Below are 17,865 nucleotides of genomic sequence, written 5' to 3'. Positions count from 1 at the left end.
ATTTGATTGGAGGAATGAAAAGGCCGTGTATCCTCAGTGCAGCGCCACCATCAAACATGAGTTCAACTAAAAAGTGTTCATATTTCAAAACTACTATGGTCGATTAGATTTTTAGAGGAATACGTAAAACATCGCATATAATAATGTTAAAAATACGCTCTCTATTATATTTAAAGACCCTTTCCCTGCAATTTTGGACGTTTTTTGGACAATAATACATATATATCACTTTAAAAACATTAAACCATGTCATTCCTTGTCTTAAATGTACGTTTTATGGTAAATTATGATAAAAAGTGAGAAACAATGCACTACCTAAGTAGCTCGCGGCGATCGACCTCTCGTGGACGGTCTCAGGCCTAGCCTAGCTAGGCTTAGTTTTGTAGGCCTAGCTGGTAAACATCGGTAACGTACGAACATCGTACGCTAGCTATATACCTAGCCTGACGTTGTATAGTTGCTGCATTAATTGTCTTTCTATTTTTGCCAGACTCCGTTGATACAAATTGGGGAAAACCCGGTATTTTCGCTGAAAAGTTAGGAGTCTTCCATTTGTTTTGGCTTCACGATCGATCGAAAAGTGGGCGAATTACAGGTGAAAAACAACAATATCAATCCGCGCGCAATGCATTTTGGGATTTATAGCGGGCCGCTATAATTATTAAAATCGATTTATTTTTCACATTTTTAACCGTTTAAAGACGAAAAAAGTTATCGCCATAGGACCATATAGTATTATTTTTACATTAAATATAGTTTGTGATCTTAAATTAGATCTAAAAAACGTAGGGAATGGGGCTTTAACCTTTCATTATAATACACAGATATTAATAAAATATTCAGATTCATATCCTGTAAAAGTACATTGAGAAGATTGTCTTTTTGCAATGTTGTACATGTTTTTGCATACATACCTTTGTAACTAAAGCTCATATACAGCCATGGACTGGCTATGTACAAAACATAACGAAATCTGCCTTGTTTACAATCTGTACCTATTTTTAGTGACGTCATCGCGGTTCACCATTGTCCTAATAATATTGTATACACCACTGTTCAGACTGACCGAACTTAATTTGTTAGCAATACAAAACAGCTGGATAACAAACAATGTGGCCTGGTCTAATCATGCATACTGTTTCTTTAAATGGATTTACACAATGAGTACTAAACTAGGGTAGTTGAATTGTATTACTAACTAGTAGCTACTCTGTAAAACCAGCTAACTGACAAGGCGTGTGTTTATAGGGCTGTAGGATACAGTAAGTCTACGGAAGACCATTGTCAACCACATACATCTCCTGTTAACATGCCATAGTATCGGTTCTACAGCTGTTGAATGCTTGGTACAGTTCCTTATCTATTAGTACAAGGTAATTCGTCAATGTATTAAAAAAGAAATTGATTGCCTACTTCACTGATTTTTAAATTGGTTAGGCCTATGATAACAAATAATAATCGGTGTGTTGCAGAGATCAGTATATTTATTCTGGAAGTGAAGATACCAAATGTAATAATGTAAAAAATCGATTCTGTATTGGGTCGGATTGGGTGTGCACATTGTTATGCGGAACTAGTTGATCATGCGCAGTCATTTATCACTCAATTTTCTCAATAATATATGACGTATCTTCACAGTAAACGAACATCATTTGAATCTATTGGAAGGCCTAACACGTGACGTCCCTGTTGGTCCACAAGATACTAGATGCTGCTATAAGTTCGCATCACAAAATTTCGACTAACACCCTTATCTCCCTATCCCCACTTACTCGTTATAGAAAGAAACTCGTTTATGACCTTATGTATAACACAATGTAAAAAGGGTCCTGCGAAAACAGAACTGTAAATTTCTTTATGCAGGATCCTTGCCATCAATTATATACTGAAATTGTAATTATAAACGATGACTAAATAAATGTGAATGAACTAACAATATTATAAAAATCAACAGCATTGATTGTTGGTACGTATTTTTGGGTTTTTCGCCAGCATGTTCGAGTGTACGATGTCGCTAGTCGTAGTGCTGGTCATTCTGTTGCTTACGTGGATGTATTTCAACATTCGACGTCCACCTGGCACGCCACCTGGTCCAACACCTTACCCTATAATAGGGAACGTTCCAAGTAAGAAAAACATTTGTAGGCCTGCTTTATAGTCTAAATGTCTGGTGATGAAAGTACTGTAAACCTACTGATGCATTTTCAGCTTTCTCTGCATATATATTTTTTCTTAAAGGGGGATTCTGGGTTTAAAATTGCTTTTAAATATCGTTTATTTATTAAATAAAAAATATTATAACAATATAGACATGTCAGAATGAAGAAGTAATAACGAGAAATTAAAAAAATTAAATTTCATATTTATTTTAGGGTAAATTCATGGAAAGTCTGTTTTTCAGCAGCTTAGGGAAGCTCATTAATATTCATGAGATATTCACAAAATCACGTCACCAGTGGATTCCAAACTCGCGACGTCATGTACGTTGTTTGTCAACTAATTTACATCTCTCTCCCCTGTCAAACGACAACCACCCGATCATTGTGAAATACATTTTTTGTAGATTTTCTAAGCTAGGCCTAAAGTGTAATAATAACAGTAGTAGCATTTATTTATTTGACATTTAATGAAATACAAAATTCAGTACAGATACGGAGTCATAAATTATACTATTTTTATACCTCTATAGTACAGATCGTATTATCGGCTTCACGTACAATACTACTCTAGGCCTAGCCTAATAATAATATGGGCGAGAGCCATTCTGACTAGGGATTCCATGCCACGATGGCTACGTTAAAACAATGGGGCCCATGTGGGCCTAGCTAGCCTACTACTAGACGATTGGCCCATAAATAACAAAACCCATCCTATCAACCAAACTCCTAAACAATCTAAACCTAAAACGTTCTACAAAATCGGCTGTAAATATTGAAGCAAAACAAGGTCCGATCGCCGTCCACACGTCCGTCGTATGGTGTCCCGATCGTCTAAGTAGGCCTAAAATAAAATAGGCTTAGTTTACTCTCCAAAAAAGCGGATACTCATGCATCAAGCAAGTAGACCAGGTAGTAGGAAGGAGACCTAGCTGATCCGGCCCAGTTAAAAATTGAGCTAGCTAGTGTAGTAGCTGACCCTATGCGAATTGATACTACCAGGCCTTTTACTATAGGCTGCACTACACAAATATTCCAACTCTCTCATTCGAGCTATATTATCTATACCATTCCGGTAGGTCAAGTTGACCTTCAATCAAATACTGTACATCGTTCATGTTGTGATTATAGACGGGGTATACTCGACCCGACCAGTTTGGTATTGTTGTATCTGCTTATCACGTGACGATGCCAGGCATGGGCAGCAGAGAGAGCACGTGTATCGTCGTCTCGCTCGATCCTCAGCAGGAATGTACAGTATACGTTACGCTTCATTGATTTTGATTTTTCCCTAAGTCGGTGCGAAAATCGGCAAACGTAAAGTGCAAACATATCTAATTTTTCACTGTTTTGATGAATTTTCATAAATATTGACTTTATAAATGGGAAGACTGACTAAAATTACATCAGATAAGTATAATTTTACAAAAGTAATTGATATGGTTTATGATAACGAGTCGTCGGAAGATGGACCATTTCACGAATTTCCTATTTTGTAACCACAGTGTGATTTTGCCGTAGCTGCACTTGTAATCTGGCCTGATTTCACAGCCTTCGTTCTGCTTCACTGGGCGCTTATATAAATTGAAACTTTTACCGTTCAAGAGACAAACAAATATATTTTACATTTTTTACTATTCATTTTAAACCCGGAACCCCCCTTTAACATTATTCGATTCTTTTGGTGTCTAATCCTTCAATGATTTTGTTATAGTATTAATAGGAGATGTATCACCTTGGACGATTTTTAAAAGTATGACCTTCAAGTATGGGCAAGTTTTTTCAGTGAAGTTTGGAAGTTTTTGGACAGTCGTCATCAACGATCACGAACATGCGCACGAGGCTTTACTGACCAAACTTAATGATTTCAGTGGACGTCCTTATTCGTACAATTGTAAGTCATATGCAACTCTGTAATGTGATGGCGCTATACATGACTAATTTATAAAAACGATGACGTAATGTACGTACGTATAAATTCATTATAAACATGTCGAATGTACGTTTTAATAGTTAACTGGTATTCTGAAAATGGAAAGGACATTGCTTTTGGTCAGCCTTCACCAACCTGGAAACTCCACCGAAAGTTAGCGCATTTAGCTATCAGGTTAGTAGCCTACGTAATATGTAGACTATCACACATCGGACACGATAAAGCTAACTTATTGTATATTTAATTTTAATATTATAATGTTACCAACTTTCATACAAATACGCTTCGAAATACCTTTTGACAGGGATGAGCAAACCACTTTTTGTACAGGTCCTGCCAATTTAGATGCAATTTGTTCCTTGACACCTTTGCCCACTATCTTTCTTATTTTGTCTAGATGTTTCTTGTTACTCTATCACTTTTACCTTTAAGACAATATACTACGGATAATTTGGAGACTTTAATAGGAGAGGTAATACGGAAAATTGGAGGTGTTCTTTCAGAAAAAGCTGGGAATCCATTTGATCCAAAAGAAGTGATTACTTTGGCAGTCTACAACGTTATTGCTTCCATGTGCTTTGGAAAAAGGTAGGCCTAAATTGTATTTATCGCAAACATCATGCCTACTCCCTACTCTAACGCGTTGCTCTCTATCTCTCCGGATCCTGTATAGTTATAGTTTTTGTTCTCTCGCTATTGGATACGATTAATTAATACACACATTGTAGGTACCTACTGTATGTTTATATAGCTTGTAAATGTCCCAGTTTCCTAGATTTTCTGTATTCTCACTCATGAGGACGATCACAGTGTATTGATTGAAAGAACGTTGAGAACTCAACAGTTCTTTTTCAAAACAAAAGTAGGTGGTCTGCCAAAAATTTATATCAACATACAGTATACACATTTCATGAATTATATATATTAATAAAAATAGATTATGATTAGTGATATTTATATGTTATGTGGTATATTTATATATTTTTCTCTTTTTTAGTTATGAATTTAATGATCCTGAACTTCTTGAGTTTATAAAGATATCAGATGAACGAAACAATGCACTTGGTAACGGTACTCTAGCGGACTTTATTCCAGCAGCTAGATTTCTACCAAGTACTTCGGTGAATACATTTAGAAGAGTATCGCTGGAATTATTTGCTATAATTCTGAAGGAAGTGAATCGGCATTTGAAAGCATACTCTCCAGGTATTGAAATAAATACTATTATTTTCGGTGAGTTCTCTCGGTGAGTTCTCAAAGTGGAACAAAACCGCCTGCGCATGCGCAGTATCCTCCGATGACTATTAAAAAAATAAATTTTTTGTTACCACGTGGTTTTACAAATTGAACTGAACTCATATTTTGTAACAATGTATTAATATTTCATATTAGTAATCATTCTGCTACACATTCATTTTAGATGAACCTGCAAATGACCTAATTGAGCTACTCTTGAAAACTCAAAATGATGAAATGGAGACTGATAACTCGGACAGTAAATTAACAGATGTGCATATCAAACAGATTGTATCGGATCTTTTCATAGGTATGTTTTCACTTTAGCATGTACTGCTATTTTCAGGCCTACTAGGATGAAGACTGGTCGGATGAGTAATCATTTTATTATAATTATAGCTGGTACAGAAACATCTACATCAACATTACTGTGGGCTGTTGCATGCATGATTGATAATCCGGATGTACAGGAAAAGATAAAGAAAGAACTTGATGACGTCATTGGAGACAGGCCGCCACAACTAAGTGATCGTGAGAAGCTGCCATACACGGATGCTGTGATCATGGAGATCATGAGATACGGGACAGTTGTCCCATTAAGCTTGATTCACTGTGCTATTAAAGACTCCACAATTGGTAAGAACCATGACTCTCTTGAATTCTGCTTGCTCTCTGTTAGGCTCATGGATAGGCATATACTGTATGCCACTACCACAGGCATTGCCTTTTAGCTGGGATCAGGATCAAAGTTATATAGATATACTAGATGGTTAGATTACGTTAATGTTTATGCATGTATGCTACCATATTTTCCTTCAGGCAATTACAATGTAACTACAGGCACAGGAGTAATCATAAATGCTTGGGCTCTTCACAATGACTCGAAATACTGGGATTCTCCCGAAAAGTTTAAACCAGGTAATTTAATACAAACGAGAGCTATTGTCTGTAATATTGTTATAACTAGTAATATAGCCATATTGTAACACAGAAATACATTTTCCATGGACCTAGCCAACCAATCTGGACTGGAAAAATAGGCATATTATTCGTTGAATAGAAGAAATATTTTTATTGTTAAAACTGGTTGTTAATTTAACTTAGCCTCATCGTTGAATGACATTTATGTTGTTTCTAACTACTAACAATTCATTATTTTGCATACTTACTTTTGCTTACTGTACTGTGTTTTCTTAGAGAGATTCTTGGATTCGACATGCACTATCAAACAACATCTTCCGAGCTATCTGCCGTTTTCCACCGGTCGGAGGGCGTGTGTTGGACAAGCATTAGCTAAGGCTCAGATCTTCCTTATCTTTACGTGGTTAATTCAGAACTATACATTTGAAAAAGCTCCGGGAGTGACGGGTGACGTAGCAATCGAAGGAATACCAATGATAGTGACCTTTACTAGACCTTACCAGACAGTTGCACATTCACGTTATTAAAACTAATACACGACGATTTTAAATGACACAGTAACAATAGGCCTAACGCACATAAACATGTTTTTCACGTCATCAAACAGCGTATAGTAAAACTAGGCTTTATTCAAAAAAACATAAACATTGTAAGCTCGCATTCTGGTAGGCTCACGACAAATGTTACCTATTTTAATCTCCATAACTTCATTATTCATTATAATTAAGATAAAGAATTGAATTATTATAAAAAGTACAGAGGAGAGCCACAAAGATGTTGAGTGGAATAAGGGATCTACCTTAAGCCTGGTTTCCAGTCGACGTAAGACTTGCTTCCGCTTACGATTGCGTCGTTTTCTTACGATTACGCTTGTGTTCCGATCAGTTGACCAAAAACTAACGTCGACACAAATGTGCTGATAACGTCGACGAAAGTTGAATTGAGTTGACATTTTTTCTTGTGATTACACATATGACGTGATAACAAGAAATGATTTCTTGCCCAATGTTCTTCCATAGAACCAGAATGGTACTGTACGTCATGTAATATTTCTCTACTTCCGTTTAATCATATACTCAATGATGATGAGTTTTTACATGAAATAAATCCCAAATCCCACTCTCCCACAATTGACGTTTTTTTTTCTTGGAGGATTGGTGATGTAGTTGAACACAGTAACAGTAAACAACATGTGTATGTTCACACAGGTATGGATATCTGTAATGAGACAATCCAAGAGACCGATACATAGCTGGATATGGTTAAAGTACGTTGCTACCAGGAGTCGGGGGAATTTTTTTAAATGTAGTTTAAAACCTTCCGGGTACAATTGCCATCATTTTGATACCCCATACGTATGGTTACGTGCAGAAACAGAAATTTGTATAACGAACAAACATCGAAAGTGGGGGTTTTGACCACATTTTGGTCCCTAACTTGGATCCTAGGTGGCGGATGATGTTGAAATATAGCTTAGAACATTCCCGGTACAATAGCGGTCATTTTGATACCCATATGTAAGATTATGTGCAGTAACAAAAATTTGTATAACGAACAAACAAACAAACAGACAGACAAACTCTCTCACTTATAATATACCCCAAACGCCTTGCTGAGGATAATTAAAATACTGTAAAACTTTTGTAGTATAATTTTACAATTCGATAGCCTACAACCCCGAGCCCTAGCAAAAAATGACATCACAAACCACCACACCACCCCCCCGCCCCCACCCTCCCACAAAAACCCCAGGAGTCGGGGGAATTTTTTTAAATGTAGTTTAAAACCTTCCGGGTACAATTGCCATCATTCTGATACCCCATACGTATGGTTACGTGCAGAAACAGAAATTTGTATAACGAACAAACATCGAAAGTGGGGGTTTTGACCACATTTTTGTCCCTAACTTGGATCCTAGGTGGCGGATGATGTTGAAATATAGCTTAGAACATTCCCGGACAGACAAACTCTCTCACTTATAATCTATAGATATATTTTTTTTACCGGAGAAATCTTACGTAGGAGAATTTTACAATAGGCGGAGGTATGCACTCTCGGAGTGGCTTTCTAGTTAATAATTAAAATGTTTATCAGTTCTTCTTTTGATAGTCGCCGATAAATTTAATCTTGTGTAAAGTAATGATCTACTGTATGTATCGATGTAAATTTGGGGGGCGGGGAGTAGGATAGGGGTTGATAGTTGCTTTTGCCTTTTTTTACTTTTCTGTTAATTGTTATATTTTATATTGTGAAGGATGCACCTTTGTGCTAAGTGTGTCACCGATCTAAAGGTGTAATTCCAAATAAATAAATAAATAATCTTTTTATTCTGAGAATTATTTTATGAGCGGCTTAAACAATCCCATGATTTTAACCACCCAGGAGAAAGCTTTGTTTATCGGAGTTTTACTTTTGTGTCGTCAGCCTTTTGTTTTGATTTTCTTTTTACCACCCTGCTGGCTTATTGTTTATGATTAGACTGTTGTTATAATTGTCTGCTCTTCTAATTATTTGTTATTCCTGATGATGATCTTTATTTGATGAACGTTGAATATCATGACTTGCCTACGATGTTATTTACATACAGTTTATCTATTGGTTTTTGTACCCGGTTTTGATGTAGGCTAATAATTATTTATTTTCATCATCAATTAATTATCATATGCCTATACATTGTGTTTAGATTCAAGCAAACACTACATTGAATTTAATAAATATATATTATTAATTTATTACCCGACCTACCTTCATCATACAATTAAAACAAAATTATTACGTAATTTGTCCCCACCTGCTTTTGAATGCAAACTATATGCCAGGTGAACGTATTGTTTTCCTGATGATCCTGATGATGACACTGTTCTCTAACATTTTATTATTATTAATTTAGTCCGTCTGTGTTTATTATTTTTACCCATTATATCGTATTTTTACTATGTTTATATAATTAAAATAAGTAACAAGCAAGACAATTTGGTATATTTCTCACATCTATTTCGTATTTCATCCACCTAAATTATTACTTTCTATCACGAATTGAACAACATCGTGGTTCCGGTTTATTTACGTATCATTTATTGTCAACAATTCTTATATTCGGTACTTTCTACTTTCTTTCACCTTTCCAAGCTTTGACCTTCTTGCCAACGTCACATAATCCTCGTCATTGATTGGCTGGTTCTTACGATCCTTGCGCTTACGAGTCAACTTTCGTAAGCGTAAGCGGAAGGGTATAAAATCGCATCGTAAGGTATTTTCTTCCGGAAATTCACCGGTTTCCTGTCGAACCGTCGAATATCGACGTAACAGACGGAAGCTTCAGTCACCGGTTTCCTGTCAAACACTTGTACTACGGCGATTTCTATTGCGTTACGTCGTTTTGACGCAATCGTAAGAAAATTTCTTACGTCGACTGGAAACCAGGCTTTACGTGCAAAGGCTGGGAGGAATATTTGGACCTCCAACCACTGGAGATAAGAAGATTACGTGGAGACTTAATAGAGACCTTCAAGATTCAAAAAGGTGTCGATGATATAAACCCAGACGACTTCTTCACCAACTCGTGGTCACAGTATGAAGCTTTATCGTCCTAAATAAAGGCAAATATCTTGTGCAGAAATAACTTGTTTTCAATCAGAATAATTCAGCATTGGAATACCCTGCCCGAGTCAGTTATTCAATCCCCGTCAATCAACACATTTAAGTCGAGATAAGTCATAATAAGTTATAAACATTAATAATGAATCAATCAATCAATTTTTTTAGCAAGCATATATTAAAATCTGGCAGAGATACGCGATATGCGCTCTGTTAGTTAGTTATCCGCACAACCAAACCTCACGTGCATGTCATCCGTAGAATATTGCGCACAGAAAAAGATTATGCCATTATGATCTGAAGAAAAAAATGCTCTCAATTGTATATACCTGTATACACTATATACTGTAAACATACTAAATACATTGTAGCATAATTGAAATTACAAGACCCTCATTTTATTTCAATTTTTAGCACGATGACGTTATCAAAATTAAACACGGGGATAGCAATTTTGGATAAAAATTGTCTGAGCAACAACATATTAACATGTTAAAAGAGATTCGAATACGTGAAATATAGATACACACTGTTAGGAGATGAACTATGTCACAAAAGATGAAAATTCGACCTTTTTAATTCAACTGGACATATGATGACGTCACAACTTTCCAATAGGCAACATTTTTACATGAATTCACATTTACAATTTAACAACTTCCAGAAAACGTTTAGTGTGGACGTACAGAGAAACCAACTTTCTGTCTTCCTAACTTAAGAATACAGATATACCTTCACTATATGAGTTTCAGTTTCCTTACTAGGGTAGGAGGCGCATAGTCCTGGATGACCGAGCCACAGTTTGTGCTCATCATCAAATTAGACCAAACCCTGGTTACTGACAAGAGTAAATCCCCACACTTCGGTTTTCCCCTTCAGTTTTAATTGCTGAAAACCCATTTCTGTCGCATTGCCTATGAAATGACGTAATTTCCACCTTGTGATCGTAGCGCTTTCTTGAAATTTCTTGTCGTTAAGCGCTATATAAATAACAATTATAATAATAATAATAATAATAATAATAATAACAGGATTTTTATAGCGCACATACCACTCAAGAGTGATCAAGGCGGCGCATAACCCGTAGGAAAATACTTGATAGAATTCTATAGAAATTCTATAGAGTGTTTATAGAGTTCATAGAAATGTTTATAGAACCATGTTTTTATATAGATATTTATATATAAATACATTCTAAAGAAATGAATCTATATAGAGAATGTATAGAATTTCTATAAACTTTTTAATCTATAGAAATTTTATATAGAGAATATATAGAATTTTTATAAACTTTTTAACCTATAGACATTCCATATAAAGAATAAAATATAGAATTTCTATAAACTTTTTAATCTAGAAATTCTCTATAAAGAATTTATAGAATTTATATAAAATGTTTAATCTATAGAAATTCTGACGGCAATCGACGTACAATATAATTTATATAAATTTAGTCTATAGAACTATCTATAAATTAAATTTTAAAATTACCTGAAAAGTATAATAATGTGCTGAAATACGTCGTTCGTTGGATAAAAAACTTGCAATACCAAACCTGCCCGTGGTTCGGTGGAAAAATAAATATTAGCGAAAATAATAATAATAATTAGATAATAATATTTAGAAAGGACATGGTTAACTGAAGATTCTATCGGAGCGATTTTTAGGCCTACAATGTGTTATATTATAAGTATGCTTGTTAAATAAAAGTTGTATAAAAGAGTCTATTTTGTAAAATTACGTAATATTTCGAAATTCTATGTGATTGTATAGAGATGTCTTATAAAAATATCGATAAGGGTTTTATAGATTTTTATAGAATTTCTAAAGAGTTTTTATAGACTTTTAGAAACTCTACCGTATATTATAAAAAAATTATATAAAAAGTCTATAAACTCTTTATAAATTCTAAAGATATTTCTAAAGATATATCTATAAAATTTATATAAACCTCTATACACAATCTATAACAGCTCTATTGAAAAGTCTATCGGAATCATTTAGAATATGTAATAGAAGATAACTGTACTGTATAGATAAACCTTTAGAAATTCTATACGAAACTCTAAAGAAATTCTAAAGAAACTCTAAAGATATTCTAAAGAAACTCTAAAGAAATTCTAAAGATATTTTAAAGATATTCTAAAGAATTTCTAAAGCTATTTCTTAAGCTATTTCTAAAGTTATTTCTAAAGTTTTTTCTATAGAAAATCTAATAGTAAAATATATAGATTTTTTTTATAGAAATTCTATAGATTTTTTTCTTACGGGAATTATTACTGTATGATACAGGATGTGAGCTTTGTAAATTCAGGATATCACTATATACATATTTGTTCTCTAGACAGTCACGGGTACCTGCTAGTTATACAGTAAAACATTATGCTGTAAACATTGCATTTCGACAACCTGCAAGTAGAATGTTCGAAATGGATCTGTCGTCATTATTGCTGAAAGTTTTATATTTTTCATTAAATTACAGTAAGTTTTGTTCTTTTTTCATTCATTATTTGCACTGGTTTCTAAAATGCATTATGGGAGTATGTTTACATACGTGTTTTCATACTTGTGTTTATACGAGTATTCATACGTGTGTTCGTACGTGTGTTCATACGTGTGTTCGTACGTGTGTTCATGCGTGTGCCCATAAGTGTTTTCATACGTGTGTTCGTACGTGTGTTCATACGTGTGCCCATAAGTGTTTTCATACGTGTGTTCGTACGTGTGTTCATACGTGTGCCCATAAGTGTTTTCATACGTGTTTTCATACGTGTATTCATACGAGTATTCATACGTGTGTTCATACGTGTGTTCATACGTGTGTTCATACGTGTGTTCATACGTGTGCCCATAAGTGTTTTCATACGTGTGTTCATACGAGTATTCATACGTGTGCCCATAAGTGTTTTCATACGTGTGTTCATACGAGTATTCATACGAGTATTCATACGTGTTTTCATACGTGTGTTCATACGTGTGTTCATACGTGTGCCCATAAGTGTTTTCATACGTGTGTTCATACGAGTATTCATACGAGTATTCATACGTGTGTTCATACGTGTGTTCATACGTGTGCCCATAAGTGTTTTCATACGTGTGTTCGTACGTGTGTTCATACGTGTGCCCATAAGTGTTTTCATACGTGTGTTCATACGAGTATTCATACGAGTATTCATACGTGTTTTCATACGTGTGTTCATACGTGTGCCCATAAGTGTTTTCATACGTGTGTTCATACGAGTATTCATACGAGTATTCATACGTGTTTTCATACGTGTGTTCATACGTGTGTTCATACGTGTATTCATACGTGTGTTCGTACGTGTGTTCATGCGTGTGCCCATAAGTGTTTTCATACGTGTATTCATACGTGTGTTCATACGTGTGCCCATAAGTGTTTTCATACGTGTGTTCGTACGTGTGTTCATACGTGTGCCCATAAGTGTTTTCATACGTGTGTTCATACGTGTGTTCATACGAGTATTCATACTTGTGTTCGTACGTGTGTTCATACGTGTGCCCATTAGTGTTTTCATACGTGTGTTCGTACGTGTGTTCATACGTGTGCCCATAAGTGTTTTCATACGTGTGTTCGTACGTGTGTTCATACGTGTGCCCATAAGTGTTTTCATACGTGTGTTCATACGTGTGTTCATACGTGTGCCCATAAGTGTTTTCATACGTGCGTTCGTACGTGTGTTCATACGAGTATTCATACGTGTGCCCATAAGTGTTTTCATACGTGTGTTCGTACGTGTGTTCATACGTGTGCCCATAAGTGTTTTCATACGTGTGTTCATACGAGTATTCATACGAGTATTCATACGTGTTTTCATACGTGTGTTCATACGTGTGTTCATACGTGTGCCCATAAGTGTTTTCATACGTGTGTTCGTACGTGTGTTCATGCGTGTGCCCATAAGTGTTTTCATACGTGTGTTCGTACGTGTGTTCATACGTGTGCCCATAAGTGTTTTCATACGTGTGTTCGTACGTGTGTTCGTACGTGTGTTCATACGTGTGTTCGTACGTGTGTTTATACGAGTATTCATACGTGTGTTCGTACGTGTATTCATACGTGTGTTCGTACGTGTGTTCATACGTGTGTTCGTACGTGTGTTTATACGAGTATTCATACGTGTTTTCATACGTGTATTCATAGGTGTGTTCGTACGTGTGTTCATACGTGTGTTCGTACGTGTGTTTATACGAGTATTCATACGTGTTTTCATACGTGTGTTTATACGAGTATTCATACGTGTGTTCATACGTGTGCCCATAAGTGTTTTCATACGTGTGTTCGTACGTGTGTTCATACGTGTGCCCATAAGTGTTTTCATACGTGTGTTCGTACGTGTGTTCATGCGTGTGCCCATAAGTGTTTTCATACGTGTGTTCGTACGTGTGTTCATACGTGTGCACATAAGTGTTTTCATACGTGTGTTCGTACGTGTGTTCATACGTGTGTTCGTACGTGTGTTTATACGAGTATTCATACGTCTGTTCGTACGTGTATTCATACGTGTGTTCGTACGTGTGTTCATACGTGTGTTCGTACGTGTGTTTATACGAGTATTCATACGTGTTTTCATACGTGTATTCATACGTGTGTTCGTACGTGTGTTCATACGTGTGTTCGTACGTGTGTTTATACGAGTATTCATACGTGTTTTCATACGTGTGTTTATACGAGTATTCATACGTGTGTTCATACGTGTGCCCATAAGTGTTTTCATACGTGTGTTCGTACGTGTGTTCATACGTGTGCCCATAAGTGTTTTCATACGTGTGTTCATACGTGTTTCATGCGTGTTTTCATATATGTTTTTATATTAATTTGATTAATACACTAATGCTTTAGAACATCATGTGCGTAAAGTTTGCACCAACGATTATAATACGATTGTCACGAACTCCCTTTACGTATGTTTCCGAGCGGTTGAAAATACTTTAGCAACTCCCTTGTGACATAAAAGTATACACAAAAAATCCTTCTAAAATAACTCAAAAAGAAAGCTTTAATTTCAATCAATTTCAACTTTCAACAATCCAGTAAGCACTTTAAACAACAGCTTCACAATAAATTATAACAATCGAATATCCAACCTCTAATATCCAACCTTCTTCAAAATAAATGCTTCAATCAAAAATCCTTCTCCCTCCTTACAATTGTCATACTTTCCCTTATATACAATATGTTCGTAACCTTCTAGATCATTCCTTATACTTCTTATTCTATTGGATTACAGTTTCTATTAATGTTCCTGATTGTTCTTATTAATTATACATGGTTTCTTAAATCAAAACATCTTATTTTAGAATGTACTTAGATGTTACTGTGTTTAGGAATTGTAATTTATTACAACAATCTAAATGTCACTTATTGAAAATAAAATAATAATTACAAATTATTTATTACTTTTACGTTTTATATAATGTCAACAAAATGTTCTACTTAAAGCAATTACTAAACCATGTACATTAATATGCAACTCTTTCTTTTATATTAAAATGATGTTCCAATAACTTTATAGGTTTAATCCAAAGTTTGGGATGTCAAGAAAAGAAAGGACTTGTGGCTACTGATACTCACGAATGTGCTCGTGCGTGTGAATATCCAGCCAGGCCACAAGTTTGTGAATATGTATTTGATGTCCGCTGGTTTTACTCTATGTCTGGTTACTGCTTTGATTGCCCTACTCGCAGTGATGACTGTTCTTTAGATAGATGTCTGCCACTTGACGGTGTCTCAAGACCTTCTGTCACTACTAATTACACTATACCTGGACCAACCATTGAGGTAAGTTACGACATCGGCATATCTTATAATTAACCAATCAATGCTTATTTAAATTTTCTGGTGAAATTGTTTCTCTTTTTGTTTTTGTTTTTTTATAATCTGTATAATGATGTACTTTCCGAAATAAAGAAAATGAATTAAAAATTACATTTTACAATAAAATATGGTGAATTTGGCAGGTTGTACCAAAGAACTTACAACACAAGAATCTCCTGTTCGTCCGAAGCGCGTAACAATTTCGAAAGGCATTGTGGGATAGAATAGAGCTAATGGGTGGCGCCATTGTGAGCCATGGAGTAGGGCGCCCGCATCAAATTAGAAAGTCAAAATCATAGAGGGGATCTGCTAATACTCTAGGGGGGATAGAGTAATTGACTGAGGAGTAGGGCACCCGCACAATTAGAAAGTCAAAATCATAGTGGGGATCTGCTAATACTATAGGGGGGGGGGGGGGGGTAGAGTAATTGACTTCCTAGTTTGGAGGGGGCGCTGCTCCATGCTGTGAAATGGCATCGCCCAGTTTGACCTTTTAACCCTGTACTTCCGATACTGTGTTTTGAATGCAAATTGAAGAACAGGAGGTTCTTGTGTTATAAGTTCTTTGGTTGTACCATAACTGTTTTTTTTCAATTTATACCAGGGGTTTAGGCCTATATGAATATAATTATTTCCAAAAACTGGGGTAGATATAGATTTTTAATTAACTAACCTTTACCTATATTTTTAAGGTGTGTGAAGGAGATACGGTTCAAGTAAAGTTACTTAACAATCTACAAGATAGAGGAGCATTGACGGTACATTGGTATGGAATGCACCAAGAAGGGACTAATTGGATGGACGGTGTATTCATGATTACGCAATTTCCAGTTGCATCTTCATCTTCGTTTGTTTACGAATTCACAGCAAGTCCAGCCGGCACTCACTGGTACCATGGACATTCTGGTTACACGAGAAATGATGGTATGTATGGAGCGCTGATTGTAAAACAGGCGATGCAATACGAATACAATAGTCATTTATATGACTTTGATCTTCCGGAGCATGTGATGATGATAGCTGACTGGAAAGAAAGACCAACTCTCAGTACATATTTGATGACTGACAGTCCGACAAAATACGTAGATTCTGAAGCCCAGAAGTTTTCAATACTTATAAACGGAAGAGCACAAGAAGAAGCCTTCTACAATGATCATGGTGACGTTTTTTATACACCTCTGTCATCATTTGAAGTCGAAGAAGGAATGACGTATCGTTTCCGGATGATCAGTGCTGCCTTTGCTCTTTGTAACCTCGTAGTATCAATCCAATCACATCCTCTAACGGTAATCGCAGTAGACGGATCTGAGGTAGTACCTGAAGAAGTTGATTCCATTCTTATAGCTCCGGGCGAAAGGTATAAGTTGTAATCTATAAACTCTAGTTGCGTTTATTTTCAAATAAATGAGGATGGCAGGAAGAAATCATTTTAAACCTATTTCTTATTATTACAAAATCTTAACCTTAGATGCGCATGCTGTTTTTATAATTGTTCTTTCTAATTTACTTTAGATACGATTTCTTGTTGAAGGCTACTGCTGAACCTGCATCGTATTGTATATACTATGCTGGAACAGAAGAGACTGAATGCGTTGATGATGGAGTTGCCATTTTGAAGTACACTACTGGATCCAATGTAGAGCCTTCTTGTTATCCTGTAATAAAAACTCCAGAGACTCTTACAAACACACCTCAATTTTCAGTACTTGATGCATTGCCTCTCGGTAAGACCATTCATTTTTTTTATGAATATCCCTCACTCTCATCATCACCATGTAATTAAACATTATTATAGGCCCAGTAAATTTATTATGCACTATATATTCAATTCAATTCATATATTATTGGTCTAATGTATATAAAATTAAAAATTGAAATTAATAAACTGCGCTTTAAAATACATCAACAATGTTTAAAACAATAAGGCAATGAAAAGGCAAATAAAATAAAGCCTAGTACTTCTTACTGACACAATATCGACCTTTCTGTGCACGTATATGGGCATGTGCAGAATGATATTTTTACTTGTTAGTGACGAGCCACGTGGTGTGAAAACGAAAAGTCAATAATTCCAACTTTACTTCATCTTATGACGTAATTTTGTTTAGAAAGAGACTTCGATAAAGATGTGTACACCGTAGACGTAAAGTATTATATAGCATTAAACTATTACTCAGAAGGAATAT

General features: G+C 35.4%; 2 protein-coding genes across 2 annotated transcripts; both read left to right on the top strand.

The window, feature by feature from the left end:
• The first annotated feature begins 2,001 nt into the window (after positions 1-2,001).
• LOC140059544 (steroid 17-alpha-hydroxylase/17,20 lyase-like) lies at positions 2,002-12,228 on the top strand. The gene is made up of 10 exons (XM_072105482.1): positions 2,002-2,126; positions 3,871-4,050; positions 4,170-4,263; positions 4,522-4,677; positions 5,087-5,295; positions 5,510-5,635; positions 5,725-5,961; positions 6,145-6,243; positions 6,523-7,513; positions 12,188-12,228. Exons 1-9 carry the CDS (start codon positions 2,009-2,011, stop codon positions 6,771-6,773), a joined length of 1,470 nt encoding a protein of 489 aa, XP_071961583.1. The 5' UTR covers positions 2,002-2,008; the 3' UTR covers positions 6,774-7,513; positions 12,188-12,228.
• A 2,935-nt stretch (positions 12,229-15,163) lies between these two features.
• LOC140058289 (uncharacterized) lies at positions 15,164-17,462 on the top strand. Its single transcript, XM_072103852.1, has 4 exons — positions 15,164-15,194; positions 15,378-15,643; positions 16,372-17,036; positions 17,192-17,462. Exons 1-4 carry the CDS (start codon positions 15,164-15,166, stop codon positions 17,460-17,462), a joined length of 1,233 nt encoding a protein of 410 aa, XP_071959953.1.
• The last annotated feature ends 403 nt before the right edge of the window (positions 17,463-17,865 follow it).

This window comes from Antedon mediterranea, chromosome 9 (assembly GCF_964355755.1).
Source record: "Antedon mediterranea chromosome 9, ecAntMedi1.1, whole genome shotgun sequence".
NCBI lineage: Eukaryota > Metazoa > Echinodermata > Crinoidea > Comatulida > Antedonidae > Antedon > Antedon mediterranea.
Note: the sequence above shows the minus strand (reverse complement) of the source record. Positions and strands in the feature narration are given on the sequence as shown.

Coding starts and splice junctions, on each gene's coding strand:
- LOC140059544 (XM_072105482.1), top strand. CDS start 2,009: ATGTCGCTAGTCGTAGTGCTGGTCATTCTGTTGCTTACGTGGATGTAT. Junction 2,127..3,870: donor TATAATAGGGAACGTTCCAA/GTAAGAAAAACA, acceptor ATTTTGTTATAG/TATTAATAGGAGATGTATCA. Junction 4,678..5,086: donor TCCATGTGCTTTGGAAAAAG/GTAGGCCTAAAT, acceptor TCTCTTTTTTAG/TTATGAATTTAATGATCCTG.
- LOC140058289 (XM_072103852.1), top strand. CDS start 15,164: ATGTACTTAGATGTTACTGTGTTTAGGAATT. Junction 15,195..15,377: donor TGTTACTGTGTTTAGGAATT/GTAATTTATTAC, acceptor ATAACTTTATAG/GTTTAATCCAAAGTTTGGGA. Junction 15,644..16,371: donor TACCTGGACCAACCATTGAG/GTAAGTTACGAC, acceptor TATATTTTTAAG/GTGTGTGAAGGAGATACGGT.